General features: G+C 49.4%; 1 protein-coding gene across 1 annotated transcript in view; it reads right to left on the reverse strand.

Annotated features, from left to right (window-relative positions):
* Positions 1 to 1,102: 1,102 nt before the first annotated feature.
* Col4a1 (Collagen type IV alpha 1) overlaps positions 1,103 to 15,337 on the reverse strand; it is a 70,555-nt gene continuing 56,320 nt past the window's right edge. The window contains exons 27-38 of the mRNA XM_077678284.1: positions 13,826 to 14,104; positions 13,206 to 13,381; positions 9,462 to 9,705; positions 8,219 to 8,326; positions 7,652 to 7,723; positions 7,393 to 7,515; positions 7,020 to 7,262; positions 6,009 to 6,143; positions 5,647 to 5,784; positions 4,358 to 4,666; positions 3,379 to 3,668; positions 1,103 to 2,274 (exon numbers count right to left, since the gene is read on the reverse strand). Of these exons, the coding sequence (XP_077534410.1) occupies positions 2,005 to 2,274; positions 3,379 to 3,668; positions 4,358 to 4,666; positions 5,647 to 5,784; positions 6,009 to 6,143; positions 7,020 to 7,262; positions 7,393 to 7,515; positions 7,652 to 7,723; positions 8,219 to 8,326; positions 9,462 to 9,705; positions 13,206 to 13,381; positions 13,826 to 14,104 (2,387 nt within the window). The 3' untranslated portion in view covers positions 1,103 to 2,004. The remainder of the gene's footprint in view (positions 2,275 to 3,378; positions 3,669 to 4,357; positions 4,667 to 5,646; positions 5,785 to 6,008; positions 6,144 to 7,019; positions 7,263 to 7,392; positions 7,516 to 7,651; positions 7,724 to 8,218; positions 8,327 to 9,461; positions 9,706 to 13,205; positions 13,382 to 13,825; positions 14,105 to 15,337) is intronic.

The raw sequence follows: 15,337 nt of genomic DNA on the forward strand, positions 1-15,337 counted from the left end.
AGAGCCATGTGTGTGAATTCAAGTAACGTCGCATGGGCAATTGCTGTGGGTGTCGTTTAATACTTTGCTTTCCAAACACCTTTACAGCGTGGGTTGCAGCCAATTTTTTTTGTTAAAGGAATACTGACACGAACTTTTCGTGTTAAGGTTTTTTCGCTGCTGTGGGTACCTACCAGCCCATTAATCAAAGAACCGCAGATTAAACGGTCGGTAGCAGCGTAAATAATTATGTGCAGCCTCGTTTACTCGTGTTAGTTTCGGTTTCGATTAAACGAACACCGAGGCCGCCGCCATGACAGGAGGGCCGGCACTCGTGACGTCACCGTTCTCGTCGCACCCCTGCCGGCGTGGACGTGCGCGTGCCCACGCCGGCCTTGGTCTCCACCATCTCCACGCTCCGGGCAGCAAGACGCCAGTCCCAAAGCCATGACCTGATATACACGGCGGAACAGCGCGTGCCAACCGCAGCCAGCGCGGTCGTCACGTCACGGGAGCATCCACGTCGGCAGTATGGGGCCAGGAGGAGCAGATGGCGTCATGCTGTTCCCCATGGCGAAGGGGTATCCGTTCTGAGCTTTCTCGTGCGCGCAAATATTAAAATGAATTTATAATATGTTATGCTGAACGGTTACTGTTGAAACTTGCTGGGAGATATCTCCATATACGAAGGAAGCCTTTTACATAGTTATCCCAGCTTTGAAATTTCGTGTCAGAAAGATTGGGCCTTGAATGGACCGAGTTGCGAAGCCAATATTGGCCCGTTTTGGTACGCCAATATTGGTCCGTCATTGGCTTCATATCGGCCAAACATTGGCGTGCTACCTGGCATAGCCGAAAGTGTCTCTCTGTGTTTCTTTGCCCCTTTGAAAGTGAAGGGCCCTTTGCCCCTTTGAAAGTGAAGTGAAAGTGACCACTCGGGTGCTAGCGCCAATAATCCCCTAGTGTTTCTAGCGTGTACCAAACGTGGGATGCACGCGCGGTCTCATATTCCGCCTACAACGAAACTACCCATATAAAGTAGGCTGAAAACGACCCTGCGATCTCGTGTTCCGCAGTGTAAAACCAGCGCCAGCTTGGCGTAGCAATGAAAGGAAACACAACGGTAGGAACATAAAAATGCTTAGCATCGTTTTATTTTATGCAACATATTTTTTTTTACACAGAGCGACTAGTTTAAGTTGAATGGCAGTGTTCCCCAACCCCAGAAGCCTCAAACATGATGCTCTAAGAAAACAAATCTAGACTGCGCTGCTCAAGTAAACAACACTTTGACGTCACACAGTGAGGTTGCACAGCCAACAAAATTGGTCTGATAATATAAAAATGGCAGTGTTACAGGAGAAAATGCGGCACATAGGAGGAAAAAAGAGCTGCTTGCATAATAAGCAAAAGTGCGGCAGATGTGTGTAGTGACGATGTATGTCTGCTGAAGCTCTTGACCGGCTCACTGGTTGTTGCGAAATGAAGACAAAACGCTGAACCAGAAAGGAAGGTTATTAAATAGAGTGACGAGTTTTCAGCTGCTGTTCGTGAAGGAACATCTTCACTGTCGGTCTCGCAAGACAGCTCTACTTGACTGGCCAACTGGAACGGTCACTCGCCATGTTTCAGCGAATCGGTCGATTTATGTGCGACTTTGACTTGGCAGTTCGCTGCTAGGGCAGTTTTGTATCTTGCTAGCATCGAGTCTAGAGAAAAAAAAAGGCATCGTTTAAGTTCAAGAGCTATGATGAAAACATGTACAAATGCTCCCGTTACTATCCTGCAACAAAACGGCAAGGGGACAAGCTGGGTTCCACCTGTTCTGATGAAAGATAAAACAAAAAAGAAAAACAGTAACAACAACAACAATAAAATTCTTCTAATTAAGTGCAGAAAGAAAAAAGAACCCACATGCATCATCGCATCGCGCTTCGGGACCTAATTCCGTTCGTTTACGTAGTGTCGTCGAGTGGGTCCTTAGCTCTCCTGTTGGCCACTGTTCCCCGACCCTGCCGGCGGTGCCTAGAAGCCGATGTTTGAGTCCTTGATGCAGACAGCGCAGCGACTGACGCGATTGCGCAGCTTGCCCGCCTTGAGCGTCTCGCTCACGGGCCGCTCGAACTGGAAGTCCTGCTCGATGGTGGACAGCCAGAAGCTCAGCTTGTTGGCGAAGTAGTGGCACGTGCCGCGCGCCCCGTTGCACTCGATGAACGGCGTGGCCCGGAAGTCCTCGAGGCACGAGCCGGGGCTGGACAGCGACTGGCCGCCACCTTCGGCGCCGGCAGCCGTGTGCTGCGGGAAGGGGAGGAGGAGGAGGAGGAGAACGCCGCCGGTGAGAACGAACCGACGCTCTAGTACACTCTACCGACGCCGACCGCTTGGTCCAGCCATGAAGCGGGGAAAGGAGCGGGCGCTGCTAGGCGATGCCGCCTGGACACTCGCAGAGCCACGCGGAAAGCCTTTCGGTGTCCGGCGGCAGCTCCACGTCATCAAGCACACGCCGCGCTATCCGCACCCACAGCGCAAAATTCCACGGAGCACTCTTAAGAAGTGCTTCGGTATTTTAGGAGCTTTTTCAGACCTTGCGTGCTGGCGTTTTTTTTAAATCGGGCCCATGACAACGCAGCACGGTTCTCACCCCGAGGACTTATCGAGGCTGTCTTTTACGTTCCGCCTCAGGAGAAACTCAAGCTTCTGGCTACTGGCCGAGTCGCTACAAGATATAGACTTGCAGGTACGCATGGAGAGCTTCAAACTAAGTCCCATCTACGGTACTGCTCGACCAAACTCGAGTGTGTAAATAATGAATGGTCATTCTAGATGTAAATTTTGACCAAGCAATTTACACAGACATCATGATGAATTTCGCGCAGGTGTTTTCATCTCCACAGTAATGGTTTCGGCAGGACTGCAATTTACCATCTTCCCCTGGAGACTCTCATCTCTAAGGGGCAGTAAATGCGGTAAAGACTGCCCTCAAAGTACGAAGTACAAGGAATCTCCAGTACATTGTACAGCTACATTGATGGGCGCCCGCAAAATGTTTGCCAGGAGGGTGCAAGGCGCACGTTTTGTAGCCAAGTTGCGCGCAGACGGAAGGGGGAAATCAAATTTTGGCACCCAGAAATGAAAAGTATATCAGAAATATAAAGGTCGCACGTTTCTCCTGAATTCTTAAACCACAAATGACATGCATGCAGCTAAGTTCCACAACGATCCTGATTTGAAAGTTATGCTATTTTGCGGTCCTCACCCTTTAACCCAAGTGGAAGCACGTGCTCGTACTTAAAAAAAAAAAAAAAAGAGCGCGATATTTATCATTACACGTCCTTTCAGCAGGTGGCGCTGACAAAACGTTGCGAGTTGTGGAAATCGAAAAGCCGCATTTTTACTCACCATGGCAAAACTGTAACCGATCCATAATTGGTTCCAGCCTCCAGAGGGACACTCCGGTATCGACATTGACTGACTGTGGACGGCTATGACGTTGGCCGGAGCTTCGCAGACCACACAACGACTGATATACTGCCGGATGGTGTCCTCCCCAACAGGCATCATGGGGATCGGAGCGTTCGTCGAGAGCCAGTAGGACTTGTCGTTACGGCTGGCATAATTGCACACACTGTTGAAGTCGCAGAACAGGAACGGCATGGTGCTAAACCTCCTCAAGCAGGAGCCAGCGTAGCCTGCAGCAGAGAAGGGAGGCCATGAATTGACAGTTTCATTGATTACTCAGAACGATCAACGGTAAAGGGGGCTCAAGTATCATGTGTACTCATATCCATCCTTTGCATGTGTCCTAACTGCCTATAGTGGTGACACCCGAAAACAGAGGCTGCAAAATTGTAGCTTGCGAGTGGCAAGGGAATCTTTGCCAAGCCTCGCGAATCGCAGGGGGTTCGCTGGTCCCCTTTCAGTCTTTATCATCACATCATCGATCACGCGCTGACTAAATTTAGGTAGGAAGGCAATTGCCTCATTTTCAAATACGCCCTGGTGACATCACGACAAGCCATTTCACCAGTAACTGCGATTTCGAGAAAGAAGGTGTGAAAAGGCCCCGAGCCACCGCAGGCTTTTGCATTAGTTGTGATGGAAATGCAAAATTAAAGATGAAACTAGTAGTACTCGCGAGTCTAATTCACCGTGTCATACTTGCGTCTACGCAACTCCTTCCGCCTGCGTAAGCGTCAAATATATTACAGCTTTACAAATAAAAGCGTGATATTGCCCCGTCATTCCGCTCACATATACGTCGCCTGATTCGTCGCCATCCAACAAATTTAATGGTTCATCGCGCACAAACACACAGTCGAGGTGCGCTTTGCATGTACTGTAGCCATATACACGTAGGTTTGAGGGGGCAATTACTGACCGAGGTCCTGGTTGTGTGACTTTTCGTTGCCTTCGATGTAGAGGAGAGAGTAGCCGTCCCAGAGCTTGGTCATTCCGTTGAAACAGGTGGGCACGGCAGACGTCTGACTGTGGCGGACGAGCAAGATGCCCATCAGGTAGTCGCCGCCGGGCAGGCCCACGGGGCCCGGGTTTCCTGGCTGACCTTGAGCGCCTGGCAAGCCCGGCAGACCCGCGGGACCTTGCAGGCCACGGTCGCCCTTGGGACCTACAGGACCCACTGGGCCCGGAGGACCTTGTGGACCCGGCCGGCCAGCTTCGCCTTTAAGTCCTGCACGGAGTGATTCGAGAACGGGGGCTCAAGAGCCTTGCAGTGCGAACGGCTTGACTTCGCGGAAGGTATCCCCTTTCCTTTATGACCGTGGCTTCTTGAACTGAAGGAGCAGAGCAGAACTGCATTAACCGTTGTAATAAATATTTATTAACTCTATTAATCTACCACCGCCCCTTCCAAAGTTACCCTGTTCGGTTGAAAAATGGTAAATTGAGAAATGAACAGGAAAATGTTGACGTTACTACAAATTCCCACCTTGAACTTTCAACTTGTGCTGCATCTAAAATTACTTCTTACAAGGCGGCCATCAGCTACATTTCATTGATGTCCCAGCGGCCGCCATTACTGGGTAATTTTACCACTACAAAAGCTATGGCTGCTTCTTTGGGTTACGATGCTGTTCTTACCTCAAGCCTTGCAGGGAAAGCTGCTAGTTGGGCACGGCAATGGCAGGCACAACGCTACGTGAAATATAATTTTGCAATGCATTCCATTGAAATCGTCCCAACTGATTCGGTTTTTTTCTTTCCCGCCGCTTCCACTTCGCGACGTGCGAACAATGAAATTCGGGAACAATGGTTTTAAGCCGCAGTTCTCTTAAGTGGATGCTTTCGTAGGTGCATTAATGGATGGGACTTATATGACCACAGAAGGATGAAGCCCTTCTTCCCTTGCGCCAATAACACGCGCACAACGCGTGGTCATTATGCATTGAAGCTGCGCGAAAAATTCGCCCTTTCGGCGTGCTTGGCAGAGTCATGGCAGACATACGAGAACAAAGGCGTGGGTTGCGCTCAAGCGAAAATGCAGTGCAGCGCATGGGGTGGCCAATACGCATGATGGTCACTCAGAACGGACCGGGAAGAAACTAAATATGTTGCTTTGATTAACAACAAAACTGGCAATACTACAATTATGGCACGACAATAAAACAGTTACGGCAAAAGGAAAAAGTGAGCAGTAAATGCAGTTCGAACCTGGGAAGCCGGGTGCACCGGGGCTGCCCTTCAGTCCTGGGAGGCCAGGAATGCCCCCTTCACCTCGTTCACCCTTGTCACCCTTGACGAGGTTGGCAGGGCCCGGTTCTCCTTTATCACCCGGGAGACCGGGAAGTCCTGCACGGAAGACGCAGCTGTTTGGTTCATATCCATCGCAATGCTCATTGATTTGCTTCGAATGCGCTCACTATGCATGCCACGGCATTCATTGTAACTAGAAATTTGCATTGCTTAGAGCAGGAAAAATCTGCTATTTGTACGCTTTAAGAAGGAATTGCCAGTAAATCTCTTTACGAATTCCTGACGGCAAAGGTTACGAAAAGAGAAAAGTTTCACAAGACCTGGTTGACCGTCCGCGCCAGCGAATCCTGGAGATCCAGGTTCTCCCTTGAGACCGACCAAGCCAGGAAGGCCTGGAAAGCCGGCATCGCCCTTGTCACCCTTGCTTCCAGGCGGTCCTGGATATCCGTCTTGGCCTGCGTTATGGAGATAGCGCGTTTAGGAAATTTGAGAAATTCGAGGCTAATGTTCTGCCGTGCCGTGTTTTATTTTTGAAAGTGTGCAATAGGATTCAGGATAGTTGAAATTTTGTCATTGTCACCAAGTAGAGCCAGTGAAGTGAAGGAGGTTTACATGGTTGCTGAACAACTTTGGTTCAAAGCCCGAAGTACCCCGGGTAAAAATACTGGAAGCCGTTTGAGGCCTGCCTGTTATGTAAGTTATGTTTCAGATCGATAGAAAGGAAGGAAACGCTATATCGACGGGAAAGAACTCTTTTTCTTTGTGTGTATATGCTATGCGCTTCTATTGCGTCCATTGGTTACACACTTCCTTTGCACACCACTTGCACCCGCCGCGGTGGCTCAGTGGCTAAGGCGTTGCGCTGCTGAGCACGAGGTCGCGGGTTCGATTAGCGGCCGCGGCGGCCGCTTTTATGATGGAGGCGAAAAGCAAAAACGCCCGTGTGTACGAGATTTCGGCGTACGTTAAAAATCCCCAGGTGGTCAAAATCAATCCGGAGCCCTCCACTACGGCACGCCTCATCGCCTGCGTTGCGTCGGCGCGTTAAACCCACAATCAATCAATGCACACCACTTGCGCCATGCTGTATCGTTGAGCACTTTCGTTCGTCATCTCTCCTACACGCTTTCGTTTCACATTTTCGTCTCATGCTTCCATTACAAGCTTCTGCTATGCACTACCGCCACGCAGATTGCCAGTAGTTTTCGTTATAATACATTATATGTATATGCGCAGCTGACAACGCACTAAAAGTGATAAAATGCGGTTAACGGGACCAGCTTGAGCACCGTGTGCCAAAAGTAACGTCATAAGGCAGCGGATTGTACGACCTGGAAGTCCTGGAGCTCCCGGAGGTCCCGCGGCGCCAGGGGGGCCGGGGTAGCCGGGCTCTCCCTTCTCGCCATCTAAACCTGGGAAGCCGTCCAGACCCTTGGGTCCGGGGTAGCCGTTCGCGCCGGGTAAGCCTGGTGCGCCGGGATATCCACGGTCGCCCTTCTGTCCCTGGATACCATCGGGAGGAGATTCCCCAGGCGGTCCTCTCTGACCAGGCAGGCCAGGGAATCCGGCGTCACCTGCAGGCGAAATGAGATTGCCGTAAAATCGCGACGTTTCGGCCACCAGGGCATGTGCGGTGAACAACGCGAGCCTGCATTAAGGGGGCAACACAATAAATCGCACAGTTCTGCGCGGAGATTTTCGCACCTTTGAGACCAGGAAGGCCAGGGAAACCATCAAGACCCGGTCGACCAACGTCACCCTTGTCACCCTTGGGACCAATGCCACCTTGACCGGGAAGACCAGGAAGACCCTGAGGCCCCGGAGCACCTGCATGAAATCGAGACTTCAATTGCTAACGGTGTCTCCACGGCATGTTTGCTTGCCTTGCTTAAGATCCTGAAACTAGATCGGACCTTCCGCAGATATTAAGGAAACTCGAAAAAAGGCGAAATAAAAATCTTGCCTGGGAAACCTCGCTCTCCATCAAGACCATCGAGGCCGGGCTGTCCGGCCAGACCTCTGTCTCCCTTTTCACCTGCGAAAAAAGACAGCAATTTGTCGCACAGAAAACAGGTGAAAGTAATTTAGCTACGTGATATACTGATCTGTCAGACATCCAGAATTTCAGTCAGGCAGGTTAACAACGAGTCAAGTTCTGGCACCGTTGCTTATACAAGCACTCAATGTTTGCAACTAAAATTTTATGAGAATTAAACAGTAAAACACTACACTAGCTGACCTTACAAAAGCCTTCATTTCTGCGTTATTTTGAAACGGTTTTTTGTCAGTCGTATGAAATGTAAAGATGTGCAGAATTTTTTGTGAAATTTTTCCACCCAGGAAGCTCGTCCCTGTAAGCTCGTGTAATTACTTGCATGGCTACATCGCTAGCCCATGGACGAAATGCAAGGTGGAGCACTACAGATGCACTTGAAGGCTAGGAAAAAGTGAAGTCCGCTCGGGATTATTCGAATTCGTGGTGAAAGGAAGACATATATTAGGTTAACGCGAACTCTCAGTACGATCTCACCTGGTAATCCAGGACTTCCGTCGTATCCGCGATTGCCCTTTTCGCCAGGAATTCCAGGGAATCCGGGTACACCTTCGTCTCCTTTGAGACCCTTTTCTCCTTTTTCACCTGCATTGAAAAGAAATGCGGTCACGCGTGCAAAGCCTTCACTCGGGCTGGACAGCTTGTTAAAGCTACGTAAACGCTGAAATTTTGGCCAGTCTGTCTGTACGTCACAACGAATCTTCCTGGCGACTCTGCTCGCTAGTGGGTCACTTACTCATTGACAACCGGGGGGCCACTGTTCACCCGCCAGTGGTGACCAATCAGTTACACACCCGTGAGTTACCCGTGAGTCGTCACTGGTGCGTTACCACTGGTGACCCAGCAGTGACCAGCTAGGCGTGCCACATGCTACAGCCGTGGGCATCAGTTTCTAGAGGCCACTGGACTGTGCGAAGAGACGTGCCGTGTGTCTGTTCTTTTTATAGGTAACCGGTGGCTGCCATACACTGAGTCCCCCGTGGGTCCGTGGTGGGTCACATGATCCACGCGTGAGTCCCATGATCCGGGAGGGGGAGTGGGAAAGGATGAACGGGCGGAGGCAGAGGACAGGAAACGAAGCGAAATGGTAGAGAAGCATGGGAAAGGGGACGAGATGGCGTCTAGGGAGAAGACCTGGAGAGGGCGGTGGAAGCTCTGTCCTCTTTCGACGTTAACTATTATAAAAGCTGGGATAGTTGGCTTGATTGAAAGTTCAGCGCGATGTGGGCGGGACGTACATATGTTCTGTTCCCTAAACAACAAAAAAAGAACTAGTTGGGAGCCAGTGCACGTGCGTCGTCATTTTAATACGTCCTATGTCCCGTCTGATTCGCACTGTTTGCGAACTATGCTCTTAATGTCATTTGCAGCCAAGCAAGCATATACCCGGCCATTTTTTTTCGTTCACACAAATAGCCTCACAGACGGGCCTGCAGATCGTGTCCTGAGGTCACAAGTTGATAAAGCAATAAAACTCTTAATAGAAGTAGGATTGACGTGTTGAATGTATGCCAGGCTTTATTTTTAAGATGCTCTGAGGTGTGTGTAACACGGCACATAGTGAGAAATAGACGCATCTAAAATCTTTTTCGAGCGAACTGCTCACACTGCCGCGTCCAGGGCCTGGTTTTAAGCTTAACGCCTCATAGGGCCGTGAACGCTGCAGGTGGCAGCACATTAGGCGTAGTTTTCTACAGTTTAAGCAATCGCCTCCATTTACCTGGGAGGCCAGGGTAGCCTCGGTCTCCCTTGAGACCTGGTGCTCCGTCCTGGCCCGGGAAGCCGGGCGCGCCGTTGGGGCCTGGAGGACCGACTGGGCCCTCAAGTCCCGGAAAGCCATCCTGGCCGCGTTCACCCTTAAGGCCGGGAGCACCTGGTGGACCATCCAGACCCTTCGGCCCCTGGAAACCTGGCGTGCCATCACGACCGGGCTGACCAGGGGGGCCGGGGATGCCGGGGAATCCCTGCGCGCACCACGTGAACATCAGACTGCTGCACAACCAGAACTAGTGCACTCGGGGTTACAATAATTCAAGCGACATCGCGTTTGTTCAAAACTTCCAACAGACATATCATAATCAGCGGTCAAAAAGAGCATTTACCGAGGTACTTATGAGAGCTAACGCACAATTAATGTCACTCGTTCGCGAAGGTAGGTGTTGCTTTCATCGGGGCATGAACGGGTGACTAACAATTTTCTTCGGCTGGCGAAGTCTGGCAGATGCGGGCAGCAAGGCTCTGATGTGTTACTACACTGAGAGGCAGGGAACGGCGGGAAAGGGCTCGCTTTTCTTTATGCACTCCGGAACTGCATATGGAGGCAAATTGATTGGAGGGTAGAACATGTCAAGGCGCGCGTGATGCTTCATTCATTCTCCATCCTCACATAAACGCAGGCGGTTAAAGGGGTAGCATATAATAAAGCGAAAGCTTTCTCAGTGGAACCGATGGCGTCGGTCAAAAAAAAAAAAAAAAACGAATGCATTTCTCCATATACCGGTTGGTCGACCGAAAAACTCTGATAAGATCTCTGGACAGGCCAGGCCAGCGGCTTCCATTGTGTCAAAACAGTTACTTGAAAATCGCGAAAAAGGAGCGGTTCTAGATAAGACAATGCACACATGGATCATGCAGAATGAGTAAAATAGTATACCTTTATTTCATAAACCACGTATCGGTATACATTTAGATCGTTCGTAGATGAGTTTATTTCGTGCGCGAAAAATCTTTGCATGGGTTTGTTCTTCGTTCCCGATTTGGGTCTTTGAAGTTTTGACGATTGATTGCACGCACTTTCGGCGAAGGTGGACCGGACTTTCAGCTTTCCCGCTTCTCTAAACTCTCCTTAGGAAGGAATGGTAAATACTTCGCTCGGATATTTGTGCATCGAGGATCACCAATAACGCGGCGGGATACGCCGGGGGCGGCGGCGGTTTCACTTAGGTGACACTGGCTACTTTACATACGTCGCAATGGCTACTTTACGTAGCCACTTGACATTGAGTAAAGTGCCTACGCATCTTTACTCAATCTATTTACCGCTGTCGACGGGGCAAAATTGTACATGTCGGAAGCGAGTGGTCTGTCGCTATGAGGAGGTGGCCACGGGCGTTCATGACGGTGTGACGTAGAGTTTAGAACAAAATTTGCGGGCACTATGCGCACCAGCGGACACCAAAGTTCCTCGCGGTCAGCAGCAACAGGTGTTGGTAACAGTATGCAGTGTGAACATGCTGTGAACCTGTATAGAATAAGCAGGGTTACGATCCTCGAAAGAAACTCGCGTTGCGCAACGTAGTTGACCTGGGATGGTAAATAAAAAATAAAATCTATGCATACTCAAGGTCCGTCCTAGGTTCTGTACTCATTTTGTATTGAAATGTACGTAAGAAAGGCAGGCTCTTCACTGCTTTCAGTCTGCCTCCATTCTTTTACAGCATATTCGATCATCTCCATATTACGCTTCCGTATGTCAGCTGTCTTACGCTTATTGATTAACTTCGAAAGTTCCGCTACTTCTATTCTGTCAGCAGGGGTGGAGATTGTCATGGTTTGCCGTTTCCTAATTAGATCTCTCGTCTCCTGGGAAAGTTTACCAGTATCCTGTCTAGCCATCGTGTCCCCGACTTTTACTGCACACTCCATGATAATGCGTGTAAGATTGTCGCTGGCTTCCTGTGTCGTAAAATCTGCTTCCTCGGTAAGAGCTGGATATCGGTTCTGCAGCGGGATCCTGAATTCTTCTACTTTACGTCTTACCGTTAGCGCATTAATCGGCTTCTTTCGTACTATGTAGCTTGTTACAGTTCCTCCTCAAATCTAGCCTAATTCGAGATCTTACCATACGGCGGTCACTACACCTTACCCTTCCTAGCACTTCCACATCCTGCACGATGCCAGGGTTATCGCATAATATGAAGTCTACTTCATTTTTATGCTGCATACGCAATGCCTAATGACCGCGAGTGTACTGAAATCATGAAAGAACGTGAACATAATCCTAATCCATAAGAAAGGTGACATGAAGGACCTGAAAAATTACAGGCCGATCAGCTTACTGTCAGTCGCCTACAAGGTACTTACCAAGGTAATCGCTAACAGAATTTCTGCCACCTTAGAGATCAGTCAACCTAAAGAACAAGCAGGGTTCCGTAAAGGCCATTCAACAATGGACCATTTTCACACGATCAATCAGGTGATAAAGAAGTGCGCTGAGTATACTGAATCCCTATATATAGCCTTCATAGAATATGAGAAAGCATTTGACTCGGTCGAAACCTCAGCAGTCATTTAGGTATTACGGAACCAGGGTGTAGATGAGCATTATTTACAATGGGTCCACAGCTACCATTATCTTCCATAAGGAGAGCAGTAAAATACCTATAAGGGACGGCGTCAGGAAAAGAGACACAATCTCTACAATGGTATTCACAGCATGTTTACAAGAGGTGTTCAGAACATTGGATTGGGAACAGGTGGGAGTAAGGGTTAATGGACAATACCTCAGTAACCTCAGATTTGCTGGTGGAGTTGGCTTGGTAAGTAACTCGGAAGACGAATGACAAAGCAAGATTTCCGCACTGGAGAAGCCGAGTAGAATCATGGGCCTGACAATTAATATGCAGAAAACTAAAGTAATGCTCAATAGCCTCTGGAGAGCACAGCGGTTTGAGATAGGTGCCGAGGCAGTGGAAGTGGTAAGCGAATATATCTACTTAGGCCAAGTTGTGACCCCAGATCCCAACCATGAGGCAGATATAATTAGAAGGATAAGAATGGGGTGGAGTGCATACGGCAGGCATTCTCAGATAATGAATGGCAGCCTACCACCCTGACGAAGAAAGTGTATGACAGCTTCATCTTACCGATACTCACCTACGGGGCAGAAACTTGGAGGCTCACTAAAAGGGCTGAACTTAAATTGAGGACGACTCAGCGAGCAATGGAACGGAAGCTGATGGCTGTAACGTTAAGGGACAAGAAGAGAGTGGAGTGGGTCAGGGAACAAACGCATGTTAAGGAATTGTTAGTAGAAATTGACAAGAAGAAATGGACGTGGGCAGGGCATGTAATGCAAAGGCAAGATAACCGTTGGTCATTAAGGGTAACGGAGTGGATCTCTAGAGAAGGCAAGCATTGCAGGGGGCGGTAGAAAGTTAGATGGGAAGATGATATCAAGAAGTTTGCGGGGATAAATTGGTCGCAGTTAGCACAGGACCGGGATAATTGGAGATTAATGGGAGAGGCCTTTGCCCTGCAGTGGGCGTAGATAGGCTGGTGATGATGATGATGAAGAGACGCAGTGCGTGTCACTTCAAGAGTTGGGCCGCAACTACTGCGGAATTAGCAAGCATCCATCTAGCCATACGCCAGCCGATTCTAAGTGTAGTTGTGAACGCTTGCTTGCGCCAGCGCATCTTTTAGGGTACATGCGCTGGTAACACGGCAGCAGCTGACTCCTCACCCTGTCTCCTTTGAGGCCAGGGAAGCCAGGAGGGCCCTCGGCGCCTTTCTCTCCAGGTGTTCCAGGTGTTCCTGGGTAACCATCCGCTCCCTTTTCTCCAGGCAGGCCCCGGAGACCAGGCAAGCCTTGACCAGGTGATCCTGGCTCTCCCTTGAGACCCATGACTCCGTCGTAACCTGCATGGCAGCATCCATATACCACCTGTTTTTCTCTTCTTTGGCTTCTTTCTACTGCCACAAGATACAGCTGTACCCTTAGGTAGGAACACATTAGGCCGCCTGCATCGTATTGGTCGTTAGCACAGTCCATATACGTGGGTCCTGTCACGTACAGACGGTGGGTTCATTGCAGCTGATACATAATATGACCTAGTCTAACACAACCTAACCATTCAGATGATACAGTCGTCTCCAGGCTTCATCATATTCACTATTGCTCATGAGTATTACTAAACAAACCTTGCATTAATTTCCGTGCTCATCCAGTGGTCCGGGAGGGCCCAAACTACCCTAGCCACACCGTTCAGACCACACAAACGTTGTCACATTTCATCGCATCCACGCTCTTACGTGTCTTAGCTGCTGCCTTGAAACAACCGCGTTATTCATTTTCGTGCTCACCAGGGGGTCCGGGAGGGCCCACAGGGCCAGGGGGTCCAGGCAGACCCGGATAGCCCCGGTCTCCTTTCTCGGAAACATCACCAGGTAGACCCTTCTGGCCGGGCAGGCCGGGAAGACCGGGTTCGCCTTTGGCTCCAGGTGCACCAGGGGGGCCATCAAAGCCCGGAGTTCCGGGATAGCCAGTGTCACCTTTTTCTCCAGCCACGCCTGGCAGTCCGTCAGCACCACGCTGGCCAGGAAGGCCAGGAAAGCCGGCTCCTCCTTTGTCACCCTTTTCGCCTGCCGGTGAACAGTGCGAGTGAGACGGGAGTCGCAGGTCCCATACGTTGGAAGCGTGATAGCAGCAAACTCGTACATTGGCTTGAATACATCATAGACTCCACCAAGTTAAAACCAAGAATGGCGTTGTACTTGGATGCACTTTTGGCTTCACGCAGTTGTATTTTGCGACCAGTGTGTTTGTAGTAACGTGTACCAACCGGTGCAAGTGTCAACGTTACTAAGGCTTAAAATGTTGCTTGTGTCAAACAACAGTGATAATTATGCTCAATGATTCGCTCTTTCAGGGTTTAGACTCCGTGGTGTTGCCCATACATGCCGAATCGGGGATACTCTGGCAAGAGGCCTATATTCTGACAAATGCTGGAAATCGCGATGGGGGTTGGCAAGAGGCCACTATTCTGACAAATGTAGGAAATCGTCATGGTGGTAGCAAACAAGCCAAAAGTGGAATGAGAAACTCGCCAGGAGCGATCACCCTTAAATAATCCTTAGTGCGGTAATTGTCTCTGATGAAAGCCTACCTCAACTTATGTACAAAACCTATGGTTAGAAACAAGAATTAAAACATGGGACGGGAAGAAGCTTAGACTACAAATGTGGTTTCGTAGTTATAGGGACCCTTAAACACTTTTTAACATTTTCTCTAAGTCTGAAATGCTTTCAGAACGTAGACGACAAGCGTACCGAGTACTAAATAGGTAATCACCAAGTACCGCAGCCAAAATTACTGCTCTACAGTCTTCAGATAACTTAAAAACCTTCACAAAGATTTTTCTCCCTTTCCTGGTCTTGGCGTTGTTTGCGGGCTCCAACGACGTAATTCGGGCGATGTTGCGGCTATTGGCCCTCTTTCTTTCAGTTGCATCAACAAAAGCTTTCCATTGCCCCTTTAAAGACAATCGCAACAAAACTAAAGCAGAAACTGGAAGGCATATCCATTGCAACGAACAAATGTTCTATGTTGGTGACAACTGCACCTTTCGCAGTGCTTGCGGGCACGAAGTAAAGAGTGAAAATATTTATCAGCAGTGTTGCAGGCTTTTCTTAAAGTACGGACACGAAATTCCGAGGCTGAGATAACTGTAAATAGCTTACAGTGTATGTAGAGATATTTCCCAGCAAGTTCCAGCTTAGCTGCTTCGTATAACGCATTTTATATCAATTTCAATCTTCCCAGAAACGAGAAAGCCCAGAACGGAGCCCCTTTCCATTCGGCGTAAAGTCAAGGAC

This window comes from Haemaphysalis longicornis, unplaced genomic scaffold (genome assembly GCF_048455015.1).
Source record: "Haemaphysalis longicornis isolate Haplotype H1 unplaced genomic scaffold, Haemaphysalis longicornis Haplotype H1 scaffold_1, whole genome shotgun sequence".
Lineage (NCBI taxonomy): Eukaryota > Metazoa > Arthropoda > Arachnida > Ixodida > Ixodidae > Haemaphysalis > Haemaphysalis longicornis.